The sequence below is a fragment of the Oncorhynchus gorbuscha genome, linkage group LG04, assembly GCF_021184085.1.
Source record: "Oncorhynchus gorbuscha isolate QuinsamMale2020 ecotype Even-year linkage group LG04, OgorEven_v1.0, whole genome shotgun sequence".
NCBI classification, from domain to species: Eukaryota; Metazoa; Chordata; class Actinopteri; order Salmoniformes; family Salmonidae; genus Oncorhynchus; species Oncorhynchus gorbuscha.
In genome coordinates, this window is record NC_060176.1 from 21,344,589 (window position 1) to 21,368,575 (window position 23,987).

Genomic DNA, 23,987 nt, shown 5'->3' on the forward strand with positions numbered 1-23,987 from the left:
TACCTCAAGAGAAAAATACTTCTGAAGTTCACAGTACCAACAGCAGGAAATAAAAAAATAACTATGTTTCCATTCAATTGGCGACAGATTTTCATGTGAGTATTATAAAATCCTTGTAAAAAAACAATATGAGTTGTGTTTCCATCTAATTGACTTGTTGCAGATAAAAGGCTGTGTGTGATGACGTAGTGCATATAAAAATATTTTTTGCAGTTAAATTCCCATGTACCAAACAAAAAAATTAAGTTAAATGGGTTTCCATCGCATTTTCAACTCTACTGACGGTCGTCTCAAAAAATGTTGCCTACACATGATGAGATTATTATGGAAAAAAATAGAGATTTATTTTGATTTCTCAAACGGCAGTCAAGCATCGATGATCATGTCACCAGAATAAGATCCTCGATAGTTATTGGAAAGGAGCATCAAGCTCATCGCCGTGCACTTTCACCACCCTTTGAAGTTCTGCATCATTTGTTTCATCTGTAGCCTAATAAACTGCATGCTTTCCTGACTACACAACATGCCATCACGTGACTCCAAGTTTACTTTGATATGATTATTATTTATATCAGTATTTGCTCAGAAAAGCTTTTCCACCTACATTTCTTGCATAATTCATTTTATGACACCTTTACCAAAACAAAATTCTGTTTCCATCAGGACTGTCATGACATTTTATTATCTGATATGTACTTTACTCTAAAAGGGTTGGATGGAAACCTGGTTAGTATCAGTAATGGAAAAAAGCTGAAGTTTAGCTTTTAAAATTCAGTCCAACCTTCAGACTGATCAAATATTCAACATGCCTCAGAACATCATTATGATAAATAGCAGTGTACAGAATAACACCAGTATTCATCTTATGCTCACAATTCATGCATATAACAACTGAATAATCAATTTACCATGGCCTGGATGTTGCTGTGAGTGTGGAGAACCCCTTTGGGCCTGCCTGTGGTGCCGCTGGTGTAAATGATCATGGCAAGACGCTGGGCCCAGTCTGTGATGCCAGGCTCAGGCTGGGTCTCTGGGGCTTCCAGAAGACAGCTGAGGCTGTAGGTGGGGGCAGATGGACGCCCACTGGGCTACCGTGTACAAGGCATCGTTGGCACACAGGAAGGAGATGCACTTTCCCTGTAGGTCCCCAGAGGGACAGTCCAGAACTGCCTTGATACGCCCAGCCAGGCCCCTACTACTACCATACAACACCCTGTAGCTGTGGCTCCCACTGTCGTCCACCATGGCCAGCTTGTCCCCGTACACTCGGGCTCACAGGGGCACTGTCCCCTGCTGCAGCCTGCCTTGCTCTTGTGGAGGTGTAGGCTCTCCTCAAGACCTGTCCCAGCAGCCATCTCCCTGGCCCTGCCTCACACTGTAACCAGCCAGCAGTCAAAACAGAGAGCCACAGAGGGACCAAGTGACGTACTGCCCCTGGCAACATGATGGGAGACTATGCTACTCAAAGCTACCAATGTTATCCTCATGATGTCAAGCCACACAATGGTCGCATTGGAGTACCTGTTAATTTTGAGAGATTCATAATTAACATAGGCTAAGTGAAATTGTTATGACAAGAATAGGCGCTATCCCTGCTATAGTGATAAGACTGTATTTCTGACAGGCTTGCAGTTAGCCTTTATCTGCAGTGACACTTCTATGAATACTGTGCAAGCTAGACTGCTAGCAAATATTTTGCTATGCCACACAGTTTATTTTGAAAGGATAAATCATTCAGGGACAGGCAGTGGCACAGAATGTAATCAGTTTGTGGCGTGAGCGCAGTGTTGGTTTTTGCTTCAAGTCACTTTGGTATAGTCAAGCTTTTACAGATACAGTGAGGTAGCTCTGCAACTTTAGCAAACAGTCTGTCACCGGACTTGATCTTTGGTCTTTGGACTTGAGGGTAATGGTGCAGCTAACTGGCTAACTAACGTAACACCAATCAATGAATATGCTCATACATAGCAGCTAGCCAGTTCATGCCGGTGGCTGGTGAAGACTAATTTTAGCGAGAAACCCCGACTGTGTTTTACATTCTAACATGCGATGTTAGTATGCTTAAACGATATCCGTTTTCTCAAAGAGGGCAACGTTTGCTAACCTAGTAATTCAAACCTACTGCTAATGTAAATATTCACCTTACCCAAACACCGGTCATTCTTGTGACGGTGCGTCAGAATAAAATTCCCGAATGGAAACTGGAGCTAGAGTTTAGAGTTCTGGTTGTGAAACACGGAACAAAGAAATCTGAGACTGAAAATCCAGGTGAGTGAATTTTGTTAAATTTGCAGAATATATAAACAATAGTACAAACAAGTCATTTTCATACAGCAATGCTTGACTACTTTAAAACACAGATGTGTCTGTGCTATATTATGATGTTAGGCTACACTATCTTTTCCAGGAAAAGATGTGGTGGAGGAGGAGATGCTACTCCACTTGAACACAAAAGAGTCAATAACCTCTTGCTAGATTGTTGTACATTTCATTTCGTTATGTTTATGCAATATGGTAATTCTATTTGTATTTTTTTTAAATCCTGGATCAAGAGTGGTGAGGAATCAAGTGGTAGAAGACTTCACTGACCTCTTAATATAACCTCTATGACTGTGAGTAACCCATTCATTAATGTAAACTGTGACAAATCTCAATGTGTGGAGTTCGCAAACTTGAATCTCTTTCCACCTCCTCTTGCCTCAACCTGGTGGCATCTGTTGTTGAGAATCTCACTAAGACTTCTTTTGTGAACACGTGTCAATTCAAACTGAGACATGGGGCACGAGGGAGATGGAAGAGAGAAAGTGGGATATGCACCACACAGAGTTGTTTTGGCATTAGATCACTCTATGCCACTTCTCCAGCGTGCCAACTAGCTTGGCATCATCTCACAGAGCCGGGCACATTCAGCCACCAGCTGGCAGTCGCGGGCCTCAGATAAGAATTGTTCAGACATGGCACTCATTCAAAAAGTTTTCACTTCCCTGAACCCCTACATTGCAAACGAGGATGGCATGTTCCTATGAAACTGGAGGCTTTGTCTCAGAAAAACTCCCCTCCAGTTTCAGAAGTAGTATCGTCAAAGGGAGAGCCATTCCATTCGCAGAGGAAACGCCAGTCGAGAAGATGCCACCAGCAGCTATATCATCTTCATAGAGCATCCCTTTATCACAATATTGGCTCAGTAATTATTCATACAGATGACACCGCTATACTGATACAACCTAAACTGTCGAATGTGGATACATATTTTTGTTTTCTACGTTTGTACTTTGGTCACAAATACCATGTTTGTTTGGATTAAAACGGCTTATTTGCGGCTGTCGAGGTCAGCCATGTTGCTGACACATAGCATAAGGCAGATCTGGAATTCCAGCCACTCAGCACTAGATATGGAGCTGCTCTGGAGAGACATACTGGGATGGATACAATGGGGGGCATGGCGACCTAGCGAACAGACTCTTGGCACTCCGCTCTCCTCTCAGGATGCCAGCCAGCGCCTGCCGTTTTGACGGAGCTCCGGAGCGGGCGAGCAACTTGGCCGGCAGCGGGCGACAACTCCCCTTTCGGTTGGCACAGGACAGGCATATAAGACTTCAGACAGGAGAGAGCGTGTGAGAGCGAGAGAGGACCCCCCCCTCATATCTGAGGGAAGGAGAGGAGCGAGCTGGGAGAAGAAACCTTTGGGAGTGCCAGAACATGTGTCAGGTTGGCACCATGTGAGAATGATCTTGGCAAGCGCCTCTACTCTCCCCCTCTTGCCCCACTTGGAACACATGGTACGTCGGCAGTGGCATCTGGCCGCGTTGACTCTCAGCAGCTGCGCTTTGTCTTCGCCAGTTGGGACGCTTGGCACTGCCACTTCATCAACTACCTGTGGATCCTCCCGGCCGTGGAGGGGGTGATGAATTATTCCGTGCTGCAGCTGCAAACTTGACTTACATCCAAGAGATGTAGCACTGTAAGCATATGACTATCTCACACCACCCACATACTAACCACCACGGCCGGGACCACTGCGTTTGGGCTGTACCCAAGCATATTGGGATATGTTTCCTTGGGCGATGGTTTATTCTAGGCGAAAGACAGAGAAACTGCTTCTTTTCTTGTTGGGAGAAGTTGTTGATGCTTTCAAAAGCCAGCTGAGGATTTTGCTGTACAAAGCGAACAAAATGCATTCAATCTTTTGCTAAGGAATGATTACGAATGAATGGATGACCTTTCCACTCTCTTTTGAGTCTTCAAAATGATCGATGCGGAGGCACCGAGGTCATTTGTTAGAAAAGCTCTTAGAAATATTTTCAACTCAGAAAGGAAATAAATAACAGAACAAGAGACACTCTCTTTGGTTAACACAGTGTTTATCTTCCCGGCAGAGCTGTCTGGAGAGGAATTGTATCACATTCTTTGCTATGACTGGATAGCTGTGCTCCATACACTCTTTGGAACTTGACTGGGACCTCACTGATGCCTAATGCTCCCCATCTGTGCAAAAACATGTTTGGTTTATGCTGAACCGTTAATTAAAATGTCTACTATGAAAGGCCCACATGCTAGCTTTCTGGGGCAATTCCCTGAGCTTTACTACTGTACCCTTTTCCAAAACGTCAGCACTTCCATCTCCTACAGTGATTACAGAGTACTCACACCAGTTGTAAGGAAATACAGTGTCTCTTCTCAGGATAACTCTGTCGTGTTCTTTCAAAGTAACATGAAAAAGAAACCTCTCGAGTCTCGAATGTAGTGCAAAACAACTTTTTTTTCCCCCTTCAGGATTTTGCATTAACCACGCATTTGAGATCTGACATCAGGTAGAGGATTTTGACAAAAGCACATCTTCTATTATATTTAAGAGATCCAGACATCCACATGATTTTGGAGCCTGGGGTTTGCTCCTAGCAAGATAGGTGACCTTATTTGGATTTCAAGTGCTTGTTTCATTCTGGATTTTTTTACAGTGAATAATACTTTGTAGCCGAACAGATCATTTCTGTCAAGATTCAAAGGCAGTTATTTTTCGTGTTCTGCTGATAGTGACCCACTGGGAGTTTGGCTCCATCTGTGTCGCTCTGACCCAGTTTAGCCCTCGGCCACGTCCAACTGTTCCGCATCCCTGACATATGTGCTGTGGCAGGGGGATAAGCGATCATCACCACTCGGGACTCTGAAACACACACTGCAGATATGACACTGGACCCATCTCCTGTCTGCCCATCTTCCCACAGCATATGTCATCAATGCTGGCCCCCAAGAATCACACTCACTCTGGAGGTGGATTTGGAGAAAAAATAACTCCTCCTGAGGGGTACTCCTTTGTGTGGCAACAGCTAAAATGAGGTTATGGCGTGCGTGTGGTGGTGGTGTATATGTGTCTTTGTTTGTACAGTATGTGTTTATGTGTGTGTGTTTTGCCAATCTAGTATTGGCTATAATGTGTGCATTGTCATTGGCCCAGCTGCTCAGTGTCTGACCTCTGACTCCCCCCTGTCTCCCCACCCTCCAGTACTGAGCTGGCCAAAAAAACAACCATGGGGTTGGCAGACTAGCCATGCAGCTCACTAGCCAGGGCCGTGGCACTAGAGCCTTTAAAAATACCCTTTGTTGGCAGACAGGCATGCAGACAGTATCATTGCACAGGGCTGAGGCCCACTGGGACCTTGGTGTGTGAGGCACATATGGAGCACCAGGCTGTTGATGAGCTGCTTATGTGAGCTGCTGATGGCCTTGGAGAGCTGCTCCGTCTGCATGGGGGATTAATGGCTCTTTAGCCTACTACCTATTTACTGTATATGAGCTTGGACTCAATCAAAGTACTTGCCGTAAGCTCTGGACCATTGCAGCGGATCATTGCTGCTACCGAGTGGCTATAGTGGTTAACGCCCCTGCCCCGAAGCTAGCACCAGTTAGCCGCAAGCCAGGCGCGTAGCTACATAGCTGATGTCTGTTCATTAACATCATTTCTTTTGTTTATCTGTCGGCCCTAGCCCCGAACTCAGGCCCTGTGTGTAGTTAACTGACCCTCTCTGCCCATTCATCGCCATTTTACCTGTTGTTGTTGTCTTAGCTGATTAGCTGTTGTTGTCTTACCTGTTGTTGTCTTAGCTAGCTCTCTCAATCAACACCTGTGATTGCTCTCTGCCTCGCTTTATGTCTCTCTCAAATGTCAATATGCCTTATATACTGTTGTTTAGGATAGTTATCATTGTTTTAGTTTAGTGGAGCCCCTAGACCCACTCTACATGCCTCAGATTCCTCCTTTGTCCCACCCCCCACACATGCAGTGACCTCACCCAGTATAACCAGCATGTCCAGAGATGCAACCTCTCTTATCATCACTCAGTGCCTGGGCTTACGTCCACTGTACCCGCAACTGCAGTAGCTTGCAACTCCTCCCCCTTTGGTAGTTCTATCTTAACAGAAAATGTTGTAGTTGGATATGGAGATCTCAGAATTTTTGTTGGCCATACCCCTGTCTGCACATTAAGCCCTGAATCTATTCTACCACACCCAGGCACGCCCATTTGTTGATTTCTGTAATTGGAAAAAGCCTTGGTTTCATGCATGTTCACATCAGAAGCCTCCTCCCTAAGTTTGTTTTACTCACTGCAATAGCACACTCCGCCTACCCTGATGTCCTTGCCGTGTCTGAATCCTGGCTTAGGAAGGCCACCAAAAATGCTGAGATCTCCATACCCAACTACAACATTTTCCATCAAGATAGAACTGCCAAAGGGGGAGGAGTTGCAATCTACTGCAGAGATATCCTGCAAAGTTATGTCATACTTTACAGGTCTATGCCCAAACAGTTTGAGCTTCTAATTTTTAAAATGAATCTCTCCAGAAATAAGTCTCTCACTGTTGTCGCCTGTTATAGACCCCCATCAGCTCCCAGCTGTGCCCTGGACACCATATATGAATTGATTGCCCCTCAGAGTTCGTTCTGTTAGGTGACCTAAACTGGGATATGCTTAACACCCTGGCAGTCCTACAATCTAAGCTAGATGACCTCAATCTCACACAAATCATCAAGGAATCCACCAGGTACAACCCTAAATGCGTAAACATGGGCACCCTCATAGACGTTATCCTGACCACTGCCTCATTGCCTGCATCCGCTATGGGTCCGCGATCAAACGACCACCCCTTATCACTGTCAAACGCTCCCTGAAATCACTTCTGTGAGCAGGCCTTTCTAATCGACCTGGCCAGGGTATCCTGGAAGGATATTGACCTCATAACGTAAGTCGAGGATGCCTGGTCGTTCTTTGAAAGTCATTTCCTCACCATCTTAAATAAGCATGCCCCTCTCAAAAAATGTAGAACTAGGAATAGATATAGTCCTTGGTTCACTCCAGACCTGACTGCCCTTGACCAGCACAAAAACATCCTGTGGGGGACTGCAATAGCATCGAATAGTCCCCGCAATATGCAACTGTTCAGGGAAGTCAGGAACCAATACACGCAGTCAGTCAGGAAAGCAAAGGCTAGCTTTTTCAAACAGAAATTTGCATCCTGTAGCTCTAACTCCAAAAGGTTCTGTGACACTGTAAAGTCCATGGAGAACAAGAGCACCTCTTCCCACTGCCCATTGCACTGAGGCTAGGTAACATGGTCACCACTGATAAATCCATGATCATCTAAAATTTCAATAAGCATTTCTGTACGACTGGCCATGCAATCCTCCTGGCTATCCCAAACCCGGGTCAACAGCTTTCTGCTCTTTTGCACACCAGTATCTCTATTTTCACATCATCATCTGCTCATTTATCACTCCAGTGTTAATCTGCTATACTGTAATTACTTCGCTACTATGGCCTATTTATTGCCTTCCCTCCTCACGCCATTTGCACACACTGCATATAGACTTTCTTTTTTTCTATTGTGTTATTGACTGTACGCTTGTTTATTCCATGTGTAACTCTGTGTTGTTGTTTGTGTCGCACTGCTTTGCTTGATCTTGGCCAGGTTGCAGTTGTAAATGAGAACTTGTTCTCAACTGGCTTGCCTGGTTAAATAAAGGTGAAATAAAATGAACAGAGTGACCCAGGCCAGGCCAGGGCTAAAATGATAGCCTTGTGGGAGCTGCTTACTCCAGGTCACACAGTGACAGTATATTGACTGTACAGTTAGGCACCAGGTAGAAACAGTAAGACATCTGATGAATAGGGAAAGTGTGATAACTAGTGAAGGTGCCTCCAGCAGGTATCCTCAACCAATCAGACACCGAGGGGCTTGCTCCACTGGCTTTATTATAAACTTCATAGAGCAATGGACCGGCTGATGGTTCCTCACTAATGACTTATAGATTCCCTTCTTTCCCTTTCAACATCCTTCCAAGGAAATGGAAACAATGGAGCAGACTAACTATAACTTTCAGAGATGTATGTCATTTAGCAGCCGCTTTTAGAGATGAGGACTCACCGCAAGCCACCAAACAAAATGTCTTGCTCTGTTTGGGGTTTGCACTTGGAAACGTTAAAGTATTTAATTCATCTGAACGTGCTGTGATATTACATCCAGATGTCAACTTTGATTCTTTAATCAAATCCATATACGTCCTCTTTCACAATATGTTCTCAATTGAAGTAAAATTGCCAAATTCCTTCCTAAATTCAAATGGAGGGATTGTGTTTATTATGTCTAAGGCATTGCATGTGTTTGCAATACCTGATGTTTATGGTTTATGTGGACATGAGAGAAATAAATCACTTGAAACATACATCCTCCTCTTTTAACACTGAGCACTGTTTTTATTTCCCCTATCCTGTTTCTCAGCACAAAGCTTGACATCCGTCTGTCTTCCTCTTCACTCTTCTCTCATTACATTACCCACCTCCTCCCCTCTCTCTCTCCCCCTCTATCTGAGACTGGCACTCTGCTTGGGTGGTGTGTTCACAGAGAGACAGTGCCATATGTTGTCTAGCCTCCAAGGGAGAACGTAACAGTACCAGCTCTGCTGCACTGCTGTGGCTGGGGCTGGGGCTGTGGCTGGGGTTGTGGCTGGGGCTGGGTCTGTGGCTGGGGCTGGGGCTGTGGCTGTGGCTGTGGCTGTGGCTGAGCCTGGGCTGGGGCTGGGGCTGTGGCTGAGCCTGGGCTGGGGTTGTGGCTGAGCCTGGGCTGGATCTGTGGCTGGGGCTGTGGCTGAGGCTGAGGCTGAGGCTGAGGCTGAGCCTGGGCTGGGGCTGGGCCTGGGCTGGGGCTGGGGCTGTGGCTGGGGCTGGCTGTGGCTGAGCCTGGGCTGTGGCTGTGGCTGTGGCTGTGGCTGTGGCTGGGGCTGGGGCTGAGCCTGGGCTGGGGCTGTGGCTGTACATGGAAGAGTCTATCATCACAGAGTTTATAAGCTCTCTTGAGGCTCATACATGCTTAACAAGTAATCAAGCATTATAACTGTATACTGTAAAATGTTAACTCAAGGATATTTTTGTAAGGGGAATAGTATAGTCAATATCCAGGATTCCTTGGTAATAATCTGACATCAGTCAGACATAGTTAACTTGTCCCTCCATCCAGAAACTTCACAAACCGTATATTTACATAGCCTCTCTCTAATCCCACAGTGGATCTTCATCATTGTCCTCTAGTTCTGTGTCCTCACCTTCTCTCTGTGGCTGAGGGCAGACTCCTCTGTGTAGCTGTGCACTGTGACTCCACCCTCGGCTGTTATTGTCTTCATTCTGTGAGCTGCCAGCTCCTGACAGACCTGTCCCATATTTCAACAAGGGAGCCTCAGAAAGCCCTCCATACTAGTGAACACTTCACGTCTGTCGTTAACAACCAGAGAGCTATTGGGATTGATTCTTGAAAATGGTCGACCTTGTAGCGAGTGGACCTGCCAATGCCTCCCCACAGCTGCAAATATGAAGTCTTCAAAAATTCATCAGAGGGAGAGATGTGAAAAGCTTTTGTTCAGAGGCGCCGTATCTCAAGTCTTAAAGAGGCTCTGAACTTTTTTGTTTTGTTCCTCTGTGTACTTTGAGTGGTGGTGGTGGGGGAGGAGGGTGTGTAGGTAGAGGATGTGAGCTGTGTGCGTTGAGGGGGATGCGTGTTCAGAATTCATCTTGTCTGTGTATTCATTACCACTTTGCATTTCAAGCAGAGGGGTTCAGTGCTCCACTAAATCGCAGGAAGGATTGTTAGGCACGCGTGTTATTAATTTTTCCAGGTCCCGTGGCGTCTGTATGAATCTTAATGCTGCTGACTGGGCTAGTGCGCTATCGACTTTCTTTAAAATATGAAGAAGCTTGCTGGAAGCGCCCAGGGTCATTAGCTGAAGAGTGGGCGCAAATCCCTCTCTGAGGCAGGATGGCTTCACCGTGTTAAATGTGCTCTTAAAATATTCATAATCATACTCGTGCACACACACACACACACACACACACACACACACACACACACACACACACACACACACACACACACACACACACACACACACACACACACACACACACACACAATGCACTGGGGAGAAAGGGGGCGGTGAAAATCAATATTAAAATGTATTCCTGTTTTCTCGTCTGCTTAATTAGCTGTGGTTCTTAAGCCATGAAGTTTGCGAAGAGATTATGAGTATCTATTTCAGTGACAAGATAATATGTATTCCATCAGAGGTCGACCCTGTTGAATTAGATAGCAGTAGTTGTGTTGATGAAATGGATGATAATATAAATGGTATCAATTATATAGTTTATAGCTTTTTTTGAAGTCTCTTCGGATAATAGGTCAAAACAAACTGTGTTCCACAGAATGACGTGTACACAGACACATTAGTACGGGTTCTAATGCACTCGTTTGTTTTTGTCTGTTATGTATACTTTTTATGTACTGTAAAACTGAATGAAATAATCACAGCTTGGGTGCTAATAGAAAGTGGGGCACACATTGCTGGCGTAAATGTCTGTGACAAGCACACTTTATTATTTGTCCCGAGGATATGCCATCGTAAACCGAACAGAAAGGTATGTCATTCTGAGGAGGTGGAGACTGTTGTGTGGTCAGGTGAATGATCATTTTAATGCTGATATGTAGAATGCACCAAACTGTGCTGTAAATAATAAATATGATGCTTTTATCGTACGATGGTCCTCCCCACATTGCACTTTTAGAAAAAAATGGTTTCATAGGGGTTCTTCGCCCGTCCGGAGAACCCTTTTGGGTTCCAGGTAGAACCCTCCCTGTGGAAAGGTTTCTACCTCGACCCAAAAAGGATTCTACCAGGAACTAAAAAGGGTTCTAGCTGGAACCAAAAAGGGTTCTACCTGGAGCCATAAATGTTTCTTCAAAGGGTTCTCCTATGGGGACAGCTGAAGAACCCTTTTAGGTTCTAGAAAAAAAAGGTGCCATCTAAGAGTAGGTACAATAAATCCTTTGGTGATAGCTGATCTTATTACATATTAATTAACTTTATGATGTGACAACAGTTGGATGGATATGGATATCTCTTAATACTGTCTACCACTGGTTCAGTTATTTATTTATAGTGTCTAAAAGCACTGGGATGGCAAACAACAAGAAAACCCTTCGCATTTCATGTGACATGCTTGTGTGTCAGCCACACATTGTTACATCACACACACACACACACACACACACACACACACACACACACACACACACACACACACACACACACACACACACACACACACACACACACACACACACACACACACACACACACACACACACACACACACACACACACAGAGAGAAATATGCACCCTTGAATTAACATGACATTCTGAGGCATGTCTTCCCCTCTATTTGCCGTCTGTCTGTTTATTGTTAAAGGGCCAACTTTACGAAGTATCCCTTTATCTACTCCTCAGTCAGATGAACTCCTGCATCCAGTATGAAGGAAGTTCGAGATTAGAGAGTCAGAGAGTTTAGTGAGCCAATGCTAATGAGCGTTAGTGCAATGACTGGAAGTCTATAGTATCTAGTAGCATGCCAACAGTTACCATAGACTTCCAGTCATTGTGGTAATGCTAGTTAGCAACTTCCTTCAAAAGGCACGCAGAGACATACCAATGCTTTCCACGACCATGAGTTCATCTGACTCTGGTGAAGTAGAATCCTGAAATATCCCTTTTTAAGACGTTTGTGGTGGTGAGGCATTTGAAAGGGCCTAATGAATTGGCCATTAATGGGTCTTTGATGGGTTGGGTTAATGAGGTCACTTGTTTCATCTCACCACCTTACAGGCAACAGGGTTCCGTGGTAATGGCCTGGTCACGGCACTTTGACATGTGGCAGCAACTGAGGGATCAGGGGTCACAAATGCAGTCCTACTGGTGAGGAAGGGTTCCAGCAGTGACTGACAGGAGAGGAGGGCTCATAGGTTCCCATATAGAGGTACATAATGACATTGCAATTCAGCAGTGTAGCATGTATTGTGTGTGAGTGCACATGACTCTTTCTGTGTGTGTGTGTGTGTGTGTGTGTGTGTGTGTGTGTGTGTGTGTGTGTGTGTGTGTGTGTGTGTGTGTGTGTGTGTGATTGTACATATGCATGTGTGTTTGTCCCTTGGTGGATTTGTGTTTTAGGAAGGGACTACCACATGGTTCCTCTTTAAGAAGATTGGATCCAGCCCACTGCCTGGCTTTCATTATGCAATCACCGCTCTGTACTTCCTGCATCCAACCCACAGACTGACTAACTAGCCGTTGGGGACTTCCACTTCCAGCCACAGGACACCCGTTGGACCCAGAGATGGACCGGCCACAGCCTGAACAACAGTGCTCTTTCCTGGGATTACAAACCTGGGGTGTAAGGCATGCTGCTCCAGTCGTGCCCTCTCTCATTACAGATCCTCAGTGAGGATATAGAATGTCAAACGCAACAGAAGAGAGGGTGTCATTTCCATCTTTCTATCTAACTGTTCCTTTTAAGTATTCATGAGATGAGTCCTTTTTTTCCCTAGGAACTAGGCATGTGCGACGTGTGCTATTTATATGGTAATAATTTGAGAGGGGTGAAGTTACGGGTCCATCAATGGGTTGAACATGTGTGAGACAGGTGCTGCGATGGAGATCTGGCCAAAACAATCACGTTGCTACAGAAAGGACTGCCTAATTGAGCTCTGTTTGTGTGGCATGGCGCTGAACAATGGCTCATGGCTGGCAGATGCAATAGGGGGCCAGTAATATCGACAAAGCCCACAGAACAATACCAGCAGGAGAACAATGGAGGGTTACTGCAGAGAGCAGAGATGACAGGAGGAGAGGAGACGATACAGGAATTAAATGGGAAATGGCATTTGTAGTTTTTCACGACTGCCTTATCGCCAGTGATGGCCTGAAAACGGAAATCGACTAACAAAATGAAAAGCGAGACTTTTGTCTGGACACCTCCCTGCAGCAATTTCTGAGATACTGGTATTCTGAGTTAATGTACCTGTCTGGCTCAAGGGGGAAAAGTAATTCCCTAGTTCTATACTGTACTCTCAGACTATGGGGGAAACATGTTCTGTTTCATTTGACGAGAAAAGAATGTCCGCAACTCTGGTATGCTCCCATGGTGATTGTAACAGATGCCCAAAAAAGACAACGTTTCGATCCGAGTTGGATCTTCGTCACGTCATACGCCACTGTGAAACACGGCGACTTAAATAACCTCGAGAGGCATGTTCATCCGGTCAATTGAATACATATAGTACATGAACGTACCAATACATATTACACAGTAGACATATGGAAAAACGTGAATACATGTTGGTTTGTTTATCCATGTCAAGTAATATAGATTACTTTGCAATAGATTAAAAACAGATGAGACCAATGTGTTCAATCATTTTGTATACAATACTGTATTATATAGGGAAAATGGAAACCCTGTGAGCGGTTTTGACTAGAATGGATAACAGCTTATGTCCGATTTGACTTTTCATAGCAGGTTAGGAGAACTTACGAAGCAGGTTAGGAGAATAAACATAGCAGGTTAGGACAATTGGGTTAAGTGTAGGGTTAGCTAAAACGCCCCAAAAATCAACTTTAGACGTCAAATTGACAAGCTATATCTTGTATAGCCATAAACTCTGTGAGCAGAACACATTTTATAGAAAAGGTTCTATGTTTAGTTCCTCATTTATACCTCTTGGAAACAGTGTTGAGGGGAATGCATCCTAAAGGACTCTTGTCTCAGGAGGAAATTGTCACCTCGCTAGAAGTTATTTAAGTAGGCGTGTTTCACAGTAGTGTATGACGTGACGAAGATCCAACTCGGATCGAAACGTGGTCTTTTTATGTGCGTCTGATTAAATCACCATGCCAGAGTTGCGAGCATTTATTTTCTATTTTGATACGTTTCCTCTGTCCTGCACCTGTTAAGTGCATATTCTTTCCATTTTCATTTGACCCCGTCTACAGTATAGGACAATGTGACCCTAGCTGTCTGAAGTGTTATCCCCATGGTGGAGTGGTGAACATGAACACTTTGTTAGAACTCTTCTCCCTGAGGCCAGCACTTACATCCCCCTCAAATTGTTTTATCTCGCTACGTATTGATCTCAGTGTATTTTTTTATGTTAGTCGTTATGGCGAGTTGTGGTCAGGCAGGCTTGTGAAGGACTACTTACTTACTCCAGGGCACTGCCTTAACAACTTTATCAATCCATTACTTTAGATGTGTACTGAAACTGTGGTCACTTGCCCCCTAATGATTATATATGGCTGTAGATTGAACAATTTAATTTGCAAGGCAGTTATGGGATCATGTAAACCCCAGATAGAGATGAATGTCTCTTCTAGTCCCATACATTAACATGAAAATGGGACATTAGTCTATGAGTCGATTAAAGACCATCCAAAACAGCCATGGTGCGGAAGTTGGTGAGTGGGTGTGTACGTGCCTGCTTGGCTGTATGTGCATACTTGTGAGTGTGTGTGTGTGTGTGTGTTCGTTCTCACACACAACAGGCTCAGAGCCTGGGAAAGAGGGAGCATGTTTGGTTTGGCCTCCTGTCTTCTGTTCCGGGGGACTGTGAAATCTGAAATGAAACGCATCGCCATGGTGAAGCAATTCAGCCTTATAAGTCATCCTCTCTGGTAATTGTTTGTTTATTGGAGCTTGTTCAAAAGCAATATTGTTGAGGGAGCCAGTGTGTGAGTGTGCTGGAGGGAGGTCACGCTGTTTCAGTTAGAAAGGGGGGTAGAAAGCAGGGATAGAGAGAGAGGACGTGAGACTGAACTACTGAACTAGACAGGCAGACGGTCGGGGATGGAAGCAAGGGGAGATGGGGAGTGCTGGGGGGTGGGCAGCTGGTAGTCTAGTGGTTAAGAGCGTTGGACCAGTAAACGAAAGGTCAATGGTTTGAATCCCTGAGCCAACTAGGTGAAAAATGTGTCTGTGTGCTTGAGCAAGGCACGTAACCCTAATTTCTCTGCTAAATTACGAAAATGTCAAATGTAAATATATGGCCTGGCGGGGCTGAGAGGTCGGGGGTCAGCTGTGTGTGGTCAGACCAGACAGATGTGAGAGGAGCTGACCAGCAGCCTCAGAGATGGTGCCTAGACAGGGCAGGTACATGCTAACTGGCAGATAAGGTCATGACCCCACTGACCCTCTTTTATGCCTGGTCTGTCTTTTCATTCTTACCAGTGCACACTGGGAGACATACAAAGACCCAAACCATGTAGAGACTTAACACCATGGTTAATGAGTTGAAAGGGGTTGCAATCTGGGTTGATCAGTATAGATTACTGCTGCCTTCTCATGAGCACCACAGAAAGATCAAATGCAAATGTTAGAAGTTGTGATATATGGTATATGGCAATATCTCCACAATTGTATTTATTGATGGTTTATTTGAATATGGACAGAAATCAACACATTGCCACACTAACAACACATCATCAGATACGTTGTCGCACCACAGTGTGAATGCTTACGCTCATTTTCAACAGCCAATGCCTGTGCAGTATGTGGTTTTATAGTGCAGAATGTACTACTAGTGTGCCGTATTCGAACCCGTACCAGTAGAGTGACATGGTGAGAGGGGGACTGTGGCAGTCGGAGCTGGAGGGGGGAGTCGTTTGAACCATGAGGTGGACCATCGCTGCTGAGGTATTCATCTGGTTAATGTAATCCCAGTCAGACTGCCCAGGCCCTGCCCAGCCAGGGGTATGGTCTATTTAAAAGCACCCCTGTCTCCCTCTGCCCTGACAGAACATGCTCCATATGCCATCTGTCAATCCCCTCCTCCTCCTCCTAACCTCCCCCCTTTCCCCACGCAGTCTGTGAAGCCCAGTAATGAGAGGATTAACTGTGTGTGTGCTGGAGGAGGAAGCTGCACAGCCCTGGTAACTGTAAAGCAGGTCAGCGGTACTGTAGTCTTGTGAACAACAGATGGAGAGAGGGAGAGAGAGACTGGGGCAGAGAGAGCGATATGGATTTGATCCTCTGTATCAGGGATCCATTGTTGCCTGGCGAGGGCAGCGTGTGTGTGTGTGTGTGTGTGTGTGTGTGTGTGTGTGTGTGTGTGTGTGTGTGTGTGTGTGTGTGTGTGTGTGTGTGTGTGTGTGTGTGTGTGTGTGTGTGTGTGTGTGTGTGTGTGTGTGTTGACAGGGCTGACTGACAGCTGCAGGGTTGGAGAGCAGGTGTGACGGCAGAGCAGATCAGGGGAGACAACGGGGCCCAATTTAGCCCTACACTTTTGGTGCTAACGAGGACGCGCCCACTGCTACCCGCCCTGCCCGCCACTATCATCTGTTTATGTGTGTCCAAACCTCTGGCTCCTGCCTGGGTTGCTACATGAGGACACACCCAGAGAACTGTCACTCACAGCAAGGAGAGGATGTCAATGACACCATAAATACATCAACTGAAAAATTGTGCTTAGAGGCCTGATGATTAAACTGTAATCTGATTTTATACAGTGATCTGGCGTAGTACTGTACACATCTGAGAGATGGACACTGTCTGGATGTCCAGAATTTGGACAGGGGTATTTTCCCATTGCGTATTAACATTTAGAAACTGTGATTTCACCCGTACAGTATGTGAGAATGAAGCATTGCTCTGACAACTAGCATGGTGGTAAAACATGGACGATTCTCACAGAATATTTTGGTTGTGCAAAGCATAATTTCCACATCCTTTTGTTTTCACTTCCACATCCAACCATAACAGAATCTGTCTTTCATGATTACAGAGGAGTCACAGAGAAAGATGTGAGACCAGGGAGCTATTTTCTTCTAAAACAGATTCAAGGCAGCAGAGTGAGCAGATGTAGGGAAAACAATCTGTCCAAGTATTTCAAGTTATCAATCAATGTTAAAAGTAATTGGCAATAAGTTGCCAAATTTGCTGTAATAGGAATAGAAAACCACTTCCCTCTATGATTGTGGCTTTATCAATGAAGCGTGTCTCCTGAATATCTCACTTGAATAAGCAATTAAACAAGCCAACAGTGAACTAAAGACCAGAATGCATATTGATGCGATAGATCAGCCAAAATAAATCAATGCCCTCTAATTATCTTGCAGTGTTAAAACCAATGCCATCCATATTCATTCAGTGTCATTCATAATACCCAAGGCCACGCATGTTAATGAGTTATTGTATCACGCAGCCGCAGCCTTTTGAGCATTAAACCATATTGTCCTTGGGTCTGTGTTGGAAGACGCTGTAGAAACCAGAGGAGACAGACAGACAGACAGACAGACAGACAGACAGACAGACAGACAGACAGACAGACAGACAGACAGACAGACAGACAGACAGACAGACAGACAGACAGACAGACAGACAGACAGACAGACAGACAGACAGACAGACAGACAGACAGACAGACAGACAGACAGACAGACAGACAGACAGACAGACAGACAGACAGACAGACAGAATGCCTGGCCCTGGGGCTGTGATCCCATAGAATACAAACAGGACTCAGTGAGCAGGAGAGGTGTTACACTGTAAACGCCCGCGTGTTTGTCACTGTGTGAACGTAGAGTTAGGCCATGTGTTTTACCATACGCCATCCATTGTGTTTATTTACGTGTTGTGGTTGGCAGTTGTTTGTGTGTTTTGCTTGACTTTATGCAATGTGTGTGTTTCTGGGTGGTTGTGTTTGGATGAAGATGTGTGTGTGTGTGTGTGTGTGTGTGTGTGTGTGTGTGTGTGTGTGTGTGTGTGTGTGTGTGTGTGTGTGTGTGTGTGTGTGTGTGTGTGTGTGTGTGTGTGTGTGTGTGTGTGTGTGTGTGTGTGTGTGTGTGTGTGTGTGTGTGTGTATACAGTTGAAGTCGGAAGTTTACATACACCTTAGGCAAATACATTTAAACTCAGTCTTTCAAAATTCCTGAAATTTGTCAGAGTAAAAATTCCATGTCTTAGGTCAGTTAGGATCACCACTTTAAGAATGTGAAGTGTCAGAATAATACCAGAGAGAATGATTTATTTCAGCTTTTATTTCTTTCATCACATTCCCAGTGGGTCAGAAGTGTACATACACTCAATTAGTATTTGGTAGCATTGCCTTTAAATTGTTAATACTTATTTTCCACCATAATTTGCAAATAAATTCATTAAAAATCCTACAATGTGATTTTCTGGATGTTTTCCTTCTCATTGTGTCTGTCATAGTTGAAGTGTACCTATGATGAAAATTACAGGCCTCATCTTTTTAAGTGGGAGAACTTGCACAATTGGTGGCTGATTTAAATACTTTTTGCCCCAGTGTATGTTCATCTCCAGGAGACAGAACACGTCTCCTTCCTGAGCGGTATAACGGCTGCTTGGTCCCATGGTGTTTATACTTGCGTGCTATTGTTTGAACAGGTGAGTGTGGTACTTTCAGGCGTTTGAAAATTGGTCCCAAGGATGAACCAGACTTGTGGAGGTCTACAATTTTGTTCTATTGTCTTCTTGGCTGATTTATTTTGATTTTCCCATGATGTCAAGCAAGGAGGCACTGGGTTTCAAGGTAGGCTTTGAAATACATCCACAGGTACACCTCTAAATGACTCAAATTATGTCAGTTAGCCTATCAGAAACTTCTAAAGCCATGACATAATTTTCTGTCATTTTCCAAGCTGTTTAAATGCACAGTCAACTTAGTGCATCTAAACCTCTGACCCACTAGAATTGTGATACAGTGAATTATAATTGAAATAATCTGTAAACAAGTTTTGGGAAAAATGACTTGTGTCATGCACAAAGTAGATGTCCTAACCAACTTGCCAAAACTATAGTTTGTTAACAAGACATTTGTGGAGTGGTTGAAAAATGAGTTTTGACTCCAACCTAAGTGTATGTAAACTTCTGACTTCAACTGTATGTACGTTTTCCAGAGAGATCGCAGGGAGTGTGGGTTGTTGGGAATAGACAGTCTGTCAGAGAGGGTAGTGTAGTGTAGTGAGTGGGCAGCAGATGTCAGACCTCTCAGCCCTCCCCTGCCCAGGGAGCACCTGTTGGGCCGGGGGCCATCTGGAGGTTGAGACCTATTACTCTGTGTGTGTGTGTGTGTGTGTGCGTGCGTGCGTGCGTGCGCACATGCGTGTGTGAAAAGGGGGTTGGAGGCGTTTTGTCCCGCAAGGCCACACCCCAGTGATACACTCTACACTGACCTACATGACACTGCACTTCTCCAGACCTCCACATCCCTCTCTCTCTTTTGCGTCATTTTCCATCAACCTCCAAAACATCTCTCTCTCGCTCTTTGTCTTTCCATCTAAAACATCCATCATCCCTCACATCTGGTCCTATCAGAACGCTTCGAAGGCGCTGCTGTACAGACATGAACAATTGTCACACTGCCTAATAGAAAAGATAAGACATATAGATCAGAAGTAGCGTCAATGACACCCCAGGTAGAGTGCAGCTGCAGCTCTACCACACCTTGGATGGGGATACAGAGGTGTGTATCACTGGTAGGGTTGAAATTCTACCGGTAATTTTTGGTAATTAACAGAAAACATATGGCAATCTAGTTTAACTTTGGCAATTTTGCACTTAAAGAACCATCTTTAAAAAATTGTTAATATATAGTATTCATTTATTATATCTGTGTCCATATTGTCCATGAGTTTCTAGTCAATAGACCAAACGGTTCAAGAGAAAATACTGCCACAAGTTTGATGCCAAAACATTGACAACAAATACTTATTGACATAATAATATAAATAACTTTGTAAAACAATATATATATATGTGTATATATAAGGATAGTTCATGCTGAAACCCTCATATATAACACCAATGGTATTCACTAAGTTGATATTTAGGATCATGTTTTACAGCTTTGTCATTCAATTTTTTTCATTTCAAAATCATCTTATTAAACGACTTCATATATTTGACATGTGATACGGCCACACAGAGGGCCCGAGATCATTACAGACACCTGTGATCATCTGAAGTACCCAAAAGGGCCACATTGTGATAGATTCAATCAAATCCTTTAAAGAAACTTTGAAGGTTTCCAGTAATATACCCTCCCTTTCCAACCCTAATCACTGGTTATTGTATCTCTGCTCTGGTCTGTAGCAGTACTTCTGCATCTCCTCTCCTGCTCCAGCAGATGTGGATCCCCATGGTGACAGGAGAAGAACACCAGAGACACTGCAGATGGATGAGTTACACATCACAAAGAGGAGGAGACAGAATGACAGAGTATGTGTTAGTGTTGCTATGTGTGGTGTGTGCATGTGAATGTGCGTTTGTAAAAGCAGGTGTGAGAGCACACATACAGTGTGTGCATGACTCCATGTAGACAAATGTATATATCTGGGCCTGTAGTTTCCTAATAGATGGGTGTCAGGAGGAGAGACAGACAGACAAAGAAAGAGAAAGCTCTCAATTCAATATTTCTTAATTTTGCCATGTCTCCTGATCCAAAATATACGTGCAGCAATGTCAACGATTTGACTGAGATACGGTTCATATAAGGACATCTGTCAATTGAAATAAATAAATAAGGCCCTAAACTATGGATTTCACATGGCTGGCAGGGGCGCAGCCATGGGTGGGCCTGGGAGGGCATAGGCCCACCCACTTGGGAGAAAGGCCCACTCACTGGAGGGCCAGGCCCAGCCAATCAGAATGGGTTTTTCCCCACAAAAGGGCTTTATTACAGACAGAATGCTCCTCAATTTTATCAGCTGTCTGGGTGACTGGTCTCAGACAATCCCATAGGTGAAGAAGCCAGATGTGGAGGTCCTGGGCTGGCATGGTTACACTTGGTCTGGGGTTGTGAGGCCGGTTGGACGTACTGGCAAATTCTCTAAAATGATGTTGATAGAGAAATTAACATTAAAATGAACATTTAATTATCTGGCAACAGCTCTGGTGGACATTCCTGCAGTCAGCATGCCAATTGCACACTCCCTCAAAACATGAGACATCTGTGGCTTTGTGTTGTGTGACAAAACTGCACATTTTAGAGTGGCCTTTTATTGTCCCCAGCACAAGGAGCACCTGTGTAATGATCATGCAATTTAATTATCTTCTTAATATGCCACACCTGTCAGGTGGATGGATTATCTTGGCAAAGGAGAAACCCTCACTAACAGGGATGTAAACAAATTTGTGCTCAAACTTTGAGAGAAATAAGCTTTTTGTGCATATGGAACATTTCCGGGAACAAATTCAAGCAACACTTTACTTGTTGCGTTTATATTTTGTGTTCAGTAATAGTACGATAGGTCTCAACACCTAATAGCGATACTAGTGTCTATGTGAGAGGAAAATGGAAAACATTACCGAGTATTGGTCGTCATGGAAACCAAATTGTCGTAACGCCGTATGGCTGCTGGGAGAGGTGAATTATGAGATGTTGGGGAGATGTTGAGGGTGAGCCCATGGAAGGTCATGGACTTGCAGTAGTTTGTACAGCCCTGAAGGTGGCGTGGTATTGTATGATCGGTACTATACATTACCAAGCAGATTATTCTGTCATATTTAGTCACTGCACATAAGCCAACAAATACTATTTTCGATACTTTACTCTTTCTATTCACCCATTTCCCTTTTCATTTGTACACAGCATGTGAGGATATCGTAATGGTTGTAAACCATATGGTTTGAAAACGCAACAATACCATAGATTATCATCATCACTTTTGAGCCAGCGTGAGTGGCACAGAAATTAGACAGGCATGTCGTTATGTGGGTTTTATCTGAGCACACAGTCAAATGGAGAGTGAAGGGGCATCGTTCTCACTGGGGCTTAATGTGTTTGGACTCACAGGGCTAAGAGTAATGACAGCTTCGCCAGACAACAGAATCCTCCCGCCGTGCCACGCCTGCTAAAACCGCCCCGTCACATCGTATCCTAGCAGCACCCAGGGCAAATAGACACTACTACCAGACCCCCTCTCTTCCAGTCTCCCCCATCGCGCACAATCATCTTTAGGTGTCACCATGTCCACACACCCACTCAGGACCAGAGAGGCAGACGGGGGGCTTTGGGGGAGGTAGGGGTGTGCAGAAGCCTGTCTATTTTGAGGTCATGTTTGATAAGCCCTTCCTATGAAGTGACGAGATGAAATGACAGTTTGCCAAAAGCGGGTCACGGGGCAGGGTGTAGGCAGCCTAGCATGGTCGTCTATGGTCATAATTAGGCATGAATCATCCTATCAGTTAATTACTGGACTACGGGTTGTTGTCTCCCAGGAAAGATCTCTTCTGGACACCAGCTCAACATAGGGAACACATTTCTGATTCATACGTATAATGTTCCTCCTTCTCTCCAGTTCCCTTATTATAATAGTTGTGATGGGAAAACTATGGCTTTGCTCTTATTCTAGCTGCAGGCGCCATCTGGGAGCGAGATGTGCATTACAGGAGCTATCCATATGGTCGGGGCATCATGACTTTGCTCATCTCATCTCCCGTCAACATCTCTTCTGCTCACGTCTCAGATGATCCACGTACACGTTACTAACAGAAAGACAAAAACATGCTTCTGTTTATGTATTTTTGCAGAGATTATACAATTGTACACATAACAGTCGGTATTAGATTAAAATGTTAAACTCATGTCTTCAATACTCTTAAAATGTACATTTCTTCATGAATCGGGTGCTATAGATTAAGACTCTTCATACAATCTGATTGTAGTACATTTATTATAATACAGAAAATGATTTGCCACCTCCATATCATCCCCACCCCCAGTCGTTGTTCAGTGTCGGGAGCTGGGGGCTTTTTCAGACCCATCTGCTGTCTCGCACCTTCTAATCTGCCCCCCCCCCCCCCCCGGAACCCAATGGCATCGTACTCCTCATCCTGTCCCCATCCTACCCACCCATCACCCAGTGCATAATATATTCCCCCTGTAACCAAATACTACAGCTCACATTGTATTAAGCCACATTGCATATGCTTATAACACAAACAGTGATGTTTACAGACCTGTCATCTGGAATGTACTGTAGGCTAGATGTAAGATAAGTGTATCTATGTACATGTAGAAATAAACCGTGTCAATATTAAATCTCTGTGTGTTTACTAATTATGACAAATTCTTATTCTACTCAAAATCAACACTTATTCGTCGCAATTACTTTTTTTTTTATTGTCGTCTGTTTTGTTGATCAGCTTTCTTTATGTTTACAAATGGAAAACATTCTCTGTCCAGTGATACTTTTCACTGTGTAGCTTTGAGAGAGAGAGAGAGAGATAGAGAGAGGAGAAAAGAAACAGAGAGGACATCCTATGTTGAAACTCAACCTTGACTGTGTACATCAGACCTCCAAACAACTGATGCCCTCTTCCTATCGTGTGTGTGTGTGTGTGTGTCCACGGACCAGCCGGGAGAGGGTCCTAATCCTTGTGATTCCACAGAGTGAGAGGCAGAGGGTATGAGCTGTTGAACAAGATAAAGAGGAGAGAGGGGATGGAGGAGAAGAGAGGAGAAGATGAGAAAAGGAGAACAAAGATTAGGGGAGGAAGGTGTGATAAGGAGATTCCGAGTAGATGCAGAAGCATGGCGAAATAAGAAAGTAGAAAGGGGACGCAAGGACAGCAAGTGAATAAGAAAATCTGATTGC

General features: G+C 44.4%; 1 protein-coding gene and 1 long non-coding RNA gene across 4 annotated transcripts in view; one reads left to right on the plus strand and one right to left on the minus strand.

Moving 5' to 3' along the window:
* LOC124033831 (malonate--CoA ligase ACSF3, mitochondrial-like) overlaps positions 1 to 2,167 on the minus strand; it is a 42,347-nt gene extending 40,180 nt beyond the window's left edge. The window contains exon 1 of the mRNA XM_046346192.1: positions 909 to 2,167. Within this exon, the coding sequence (XP_046202148.1) occupies positions 909 to 983 (75 nt within the window). The 5' untranslated portion in view covers positions 984 to 2,167. The remainder of the gene's footprint in view (positions 1 to 908) is intronic.
* LOC124033832 lies at positions 1,713 to 23,396 on the plus strand. Of its 3 annotated transcripts, none has more exons than XR_006838458.1 (6): positions 1,713 to 2,268; positions 2,553 to 2,612; positions 12,204 to 12,354; positions 12,546 to 12,768; positions 20,482 to 20,607; positions 22,743 to 23,396. It is a non-coding gene; the product is annotated as an uncharacterized LOC124033832 (long non-coding RNA). The 3 variants fall into 3 exon arrangements; XR_006838459.1 differs by having other exon boundaries at positions 12,650 to 12,768; XR_006838460.1 differs by lacking the exon at positions 12,546 to 12,768.
* Positions 23,397 to 23,987: the final 591 nt, after the last annotated feature.